The 5,024-nt window shown below is 54.2% G+C and overlaps 1 protein-coding gene across 1 annotated transcript in view; it reads right to left on the reverse strand.

Moving 5' to 3' along the window:
- Nucleotides 1–3,496, reverse strand: part of ANKRD24 (ankyrin repeat domain 24) — a 20,875-nt gene extending 17,379 nt beyond the window's left edge. The window contains exon 1 of the mRNA XM_012646201.1: nucleotides 3,461–3,496. Coding sequence (XP_012501655.1) covers nucleotides 3,461–3,496 — 36 coding nt within the window. The remainder of the gene's footprint in view (nucleotides 1–3,460) is intronic.
- Nucleotides 3,497–5,024: the final 1,528 nt, after the last annotated feature.

Consider the following 5,024-nt stretch of genomic DNA (forward strand, 5'->3'; position numbering starts at 1 on the left):
GCCCAGTTTAGTTCAGACCCCACTGGGTATCGAGGGGCCTGGTCGGCGTCCAAGGGAGATGCCCAGCTGGTGGCTGGACTGTGGGGTGATGGCCCAGGGAAGAGACCAGGGCTGGCGGGGCCAGTCCACGGTGTCGACACGGCTGCAGGTTCACAAAGCAGAGAGGCCGGCAGATGGGGAGAAGTTGGGATTATAGAACAGAGAAAGGATGTGAGAAGAAACGAGGTTGCTCAGAACCTGAATTTAACAGCAACGCCCTAGCAGATGGGCGGCGGGGGGAGTTGAATCCATTTTGGTTATTTCATACCTGCTGTGTGACCCTGGACCAGTCACTTCCCCTCTCTGGGCCACAGTCTCTCAACTGCTAAAGGAGACAGGCTATAGAACAGGCACCACAGAGCCAGGTTCCTCCACTGAGGCACTGTTGACATTTGAGGTCAGGTTGTCCTCCGGGGCGGGGCCGTCCTGGGCACTGCAGGGCGCTGAGCAGTGTCCCTGGCCTCCATCCACCCGTGCCAGGAGTGCCCCCGAATTGTGACAACCAAAAATGTCCCAGATGTTGCCAAGCGTCCTCCCCACTGACACCGCTGGCTTAGAGCTGGGCGCGGTCGGTGATTATTCGTAGACACCTTTGCGCAGGAGGATGGAGGGTGGGGCCCAAGGCAGGAAATGGAGAGCAGCTTGGTGTTGAGGTGTCCTTTCTCCTCCCACCCTTGGGGTGGGGTGGGGGGTCCTCCAGGCTTGTCCACAGAAGAGACTTACATGGATCTCCCAGCTCAGGACTTCCCACTGTCCTCTCAACCTGTCCTCCCAGGTGTTTTACGAGATCAGATCGAATGCCCCTCTGGGCCCACGAAGGCAAACCAAGGGTACCGCCATCCCCCGGCCCCAGGCGTTTGGGCCAAGCCCTGGCATCACCCTGACCCCCCCCCACCCCCAGTCCGCCAGCGGAGCCCACCAGCTGCAAACTGTGTCCCAGTCTCTGCCTTCTGGCCCCTTCCAGGGCCACCGCCTTGGTCCAGCCCCATCACTGCGACTGCACCCCGGGACACATCCTCCCTGGCCTCCAGCCTCTGTCCTTGTCCCCTCTCATCCCTCCTCCACCAGCTTCCTATAAAGCCCGCATTAGATCTCCGCTCTCTCCTGCTCAAAAGCCTCCGGAGACCCTACTCAGCATAAACTGCAAACCGCTCACGGCTGCCGAGATCCTGCCTGTTTCTGTACAGAAAATGGTTTTTACACGTGAACGTGCTTGGGGAGAAAACTTAAATCGAAAGGAGAAAGATCCTTCCTGACACAGGAAAATGATCTGAAATTCACATCTCAGGGTCCATAAAGAAAGTTTTATTGGACAGACCCCTGCTCATTCCTCCATAGCGGCCGATCGCTGTTGTCGGCTGTGGGGGCAGAGCTGAGGCTGGTCTAGCCCCCGAGCCAAAAATACCTCCCGTCTGGCCCTTTTCAGGAGGAAGTTTGCTGCTGCTCTGAACCGTCCCCTTCTGCCGGCTGCCTGAGCTCAACCCCTCTGATCACCCCTTAATAAGGTTTTCTTTTATCTTCATTGCTTGTGCACCACCTGATTAAGATACTATGTGTATCTTTTGAAAAATATTCAGTTTACTCCCTAGAATGTCCCCTCCCCAAGGTCAGGCATTTTTGTCTATCTTGGTCACTGATGTATTCCACGCAGGACCGGCTATAGATTTTGCAGGGCCTGATGCAAAGTGAAAATAGGAGGCCCCTTATTTAAAAAAATTATTAAGAATTCCAAGATTTGGCCGCGTTTAGTGACTCATGCCTGTAATCCCAGCACTCTGGGAGGCCGAGGCAGGAGGATCACTTGAGGTCAGGAGTTCAAGACCAGCCTGAGCAAGAGTGAGACCCCGTCTCTACTAAAAATAGAAAGAAATTAGCTGGACAACTAAAAATATACAGAAAATATATATTCTGCTGGGTGTGGTGGCGCATGCCTGCAGTCCCAGCTACTCGGGAGGCTGAAGCAGGAGGATCGCTTGAGCCCAGGAGTTGGAGGCTGCAGTGAAGTGTGATGATGCCACTGCACTCCAGCCTGGGTGACAGAGCAAAACTCTGTCTTTAAAAACATTTTTTTTAATTTAAATAAGATTAAAATAAATAATAAAATGAATGGGAACATTAAAATACATAACTAAAAATAAATAAAACAGTAAAATAAACTAAATCGGGTAAACTAAGAAAAGCCACAAAGGCGTCATGACATTCCCAGAGTTCCCCAGGACATCGGGGACAGAGGAAGGATTCGAACCCAGAGCCACCTGACTTTAATTCCAGGCTTGTCACACCAGTGCCTCTTTTTGGCTTTCTGACCTCTGCCCCTGCCAAAAGATTCTGCCCGTCGTGCCCACAAACCAGACAGTCCAGTCCAGCCTCCAAACCTTTGCCCACACTCGTCCTCACCCCATTCCTTGTGTAACCTTTGCTTGTCCTTCCAGCCTCTGCCCCAGCCTGCCTCTTCCAGGCAGCCGCCCTGATTGCTCCAGAGCACGCAGGATGGGAAGGCTGCATCACATGTTGGAAGGACCAAAGGCTGTGGAGTGGGGCGTGTGTGGGTATGAATCTCCCCTTCACCCCTTTGCCTTGTGACCCGGAGAGGTGAGTTAACCTCTTGGGGCCTCAGTTTCCTTGCGGTTGTCAGTGAGAAGTCAAAGCAAATAAAGGATGCCAGGGAAACCAGCTTGATGGACCTCAGGGCCTTTGCACTGGCTGTTCCACCCGCCTAGGACGCAATTCCTGCAAATATACACAGCACACCCTCCCTCTTCCTCATCCGATCTTTGTTCAAATATCGCCTTCCCTGACCACCCTCTTTAAAACTGCAACCCTCTCCCCTGCCCTAGATGCGCCGATTCCCTTCCCTGCCGTCTTTCTTTGTCTCCACGGCACAAAATAGACTTTTTCACTCATTTATGTTGTTCAGTGTCCATCTCCCCCACGCAGCTGTCAGCCCCATGAGGCCAAGGATTTTGGTCTGCACTATTCCTGTGGGACTCGAGCCGCACCCGACACACTAAATATTTCCTGAGTGAACACTCAAAAGCAGGAGACCAGGGTCCCCAGGAAAGTGGGTCCTTGGAAAAGCAAGCGGTCACTGTGTCTGGGGACAGCCGAGATCCACTGGAGAGGCGGTGGTGGGGCAGATCCCGAGGGGTGGGGAGGGTTTCACGGGCGGCCATGCAGGGGGAGGCTGGCGCAGGAGGAGGGAACTGGCGGGGCAGAGGCGTGGTGGCCGGAAAGCTGGCTCGGGACAGCAGGGGGCAGCAGAGAGGGACGGGAAGAGAGGTGGGTGGCGGCTAAAAGGCATAGACAGCAACCTGGGGGTGGTGAGCTGAGAGGTCCCTGGTCACATCAGAGATGAATTCAATGACAGGCAGGAGACAGGAGCATTGGCGGGTATCCAGCACCTTGGGGGCCTCAGACTCACCTCTGTCTTCTTAAACCGCGCCCGGAGAGTCTTCATGGCCAGCGTCCCTGTCTCTCCTCGTCCCAGGCCACCTGGGGATGGGCAGGAGTTGGGGGTGAGGAACACCAGTCCTGGTGAGCGGAAGGGTCGGCTGCTTCCCATCCTCAGAAGGACCTGGCTCCTACAGCAGGACACAGACCTGCTCTGTCCTACCTGCTGTGTGTCCTGTGGCAGGTTCCTTGTCCTCTCTGAGTCTCACTACTTCATCTATACGATGAGGGAGATAAGCCCTTCTGTTTTTTGAGACAGTCTTGCTCTGTCGCCCAGGCTGGAGTGCAGGGGTGCGATCACAGCTCACTGCAGCCTCCAACTCCTGGGTTCAAGCGATCCTCCTGCCTCAACCTCCTGAGGAGCTGGGACTACAGGTGACATCATCACGCCTGGCTAATTTTTAAAATTTTTGGTAGAGATGGGGTCTTGCTATGTTGCTCAGGCTGGTCTCAAACTCCTGGCCTCAAGCGATCCTCCTACCTTGGCCTCCCAAAGTGCTGGGGTTACAGGCCTGAGCTACCATACCTAGCCTGAGATAAGCCCTTGTTGGCCAAGTCATGGTCAGTTTTCAGGAAGATCCCTAGCATAGAACCTGGAAAACAGTAGGTGCTCAATAAATGTACCTCACTGGTATTTCCTGTTGCCCAAACACATTGAGGTTTTTCTGGTCTCTAAGCTTTTATCTGTGCAGTTATTTCTGCCTAGAATGCTTTTTTTTTTTTTAACCCCTTCTCTGCTGAACTCCTATTCATCCTTCACAGACCAGTTATAAAAATCCCTTGCTCTGATCAGCTTTGCTTCTCGCTCCCAAGCAGAGAAGCTCCCCAAATTGCTAACTCCCCAAATTGGGTTCCTCTCACCCTGGCTGGGTCTCTTCCTCTGCCTCAGCCCTAGCTCCACAGGCTGGAGGGGTCTGGGCTGGTTCTGTCTTCCTCAACAGTCAGGGGCTCCTCGGGGACCGAATGCAGGGCTGAGGCCCCTCTGCACAGAGCTGTGTTTGCGGGATAGTCAGAGGGAACAACCTTGCCAGCCTTGTCACCCCAGATCTCCACCCGCCTTGGGTAAGTTGCTGTCACTCACAAAGAGGCCAGGCTGTGTGCATGTGTGTGCAGGAATATCTCAAGGGGGCGTTTTTTGAGGCGTGTGACTAGGGGGGCCTATGTCTAAAAGGAATCTCTGTGACCGAGTGTCCTTATTCGTTTCCTACCAGAGAGTGGGAGTGAGATGGCCTTTCACCTTTCCACCTGCCTGTGAATTTTCCAAGCCACTTTTCCACCCATCCGCCACCCGTGCACTCACTGGGGCATCCATCCTCCCACTGTACACCAACCCACTGGCCACCACCCCCCAACTCTCCCACCCGATTCACCTTCTCATGGTTCATTGCCCTTCAATCATGCTCCACCCATCACACACACACACACCCATCCACCCACCCATCCACCCATCCATCGACCCACCTACCCACCATCTACTCACCACCCATCCACCCACTCAACCACCCACCACCTACTCACCATCCATTCATCCATCC

This window comes from Propithecus coquereli, unplaced genomic scaffold (genome assembly GCF_000956105.1).
Source record: "Propithecus coquereli isolate 6110/MARCELLA unplaced genomic scaffold, Pcoq_1.0 Scaffold241, whole genome shotgun sequence".
In the NCBI taxonomy this organism is placed as follows: Eukaryota; Metazoa; Chordata; class Mammalia; order Primates; family Indriidae; genus Propithecus; species Propithecus coquereli.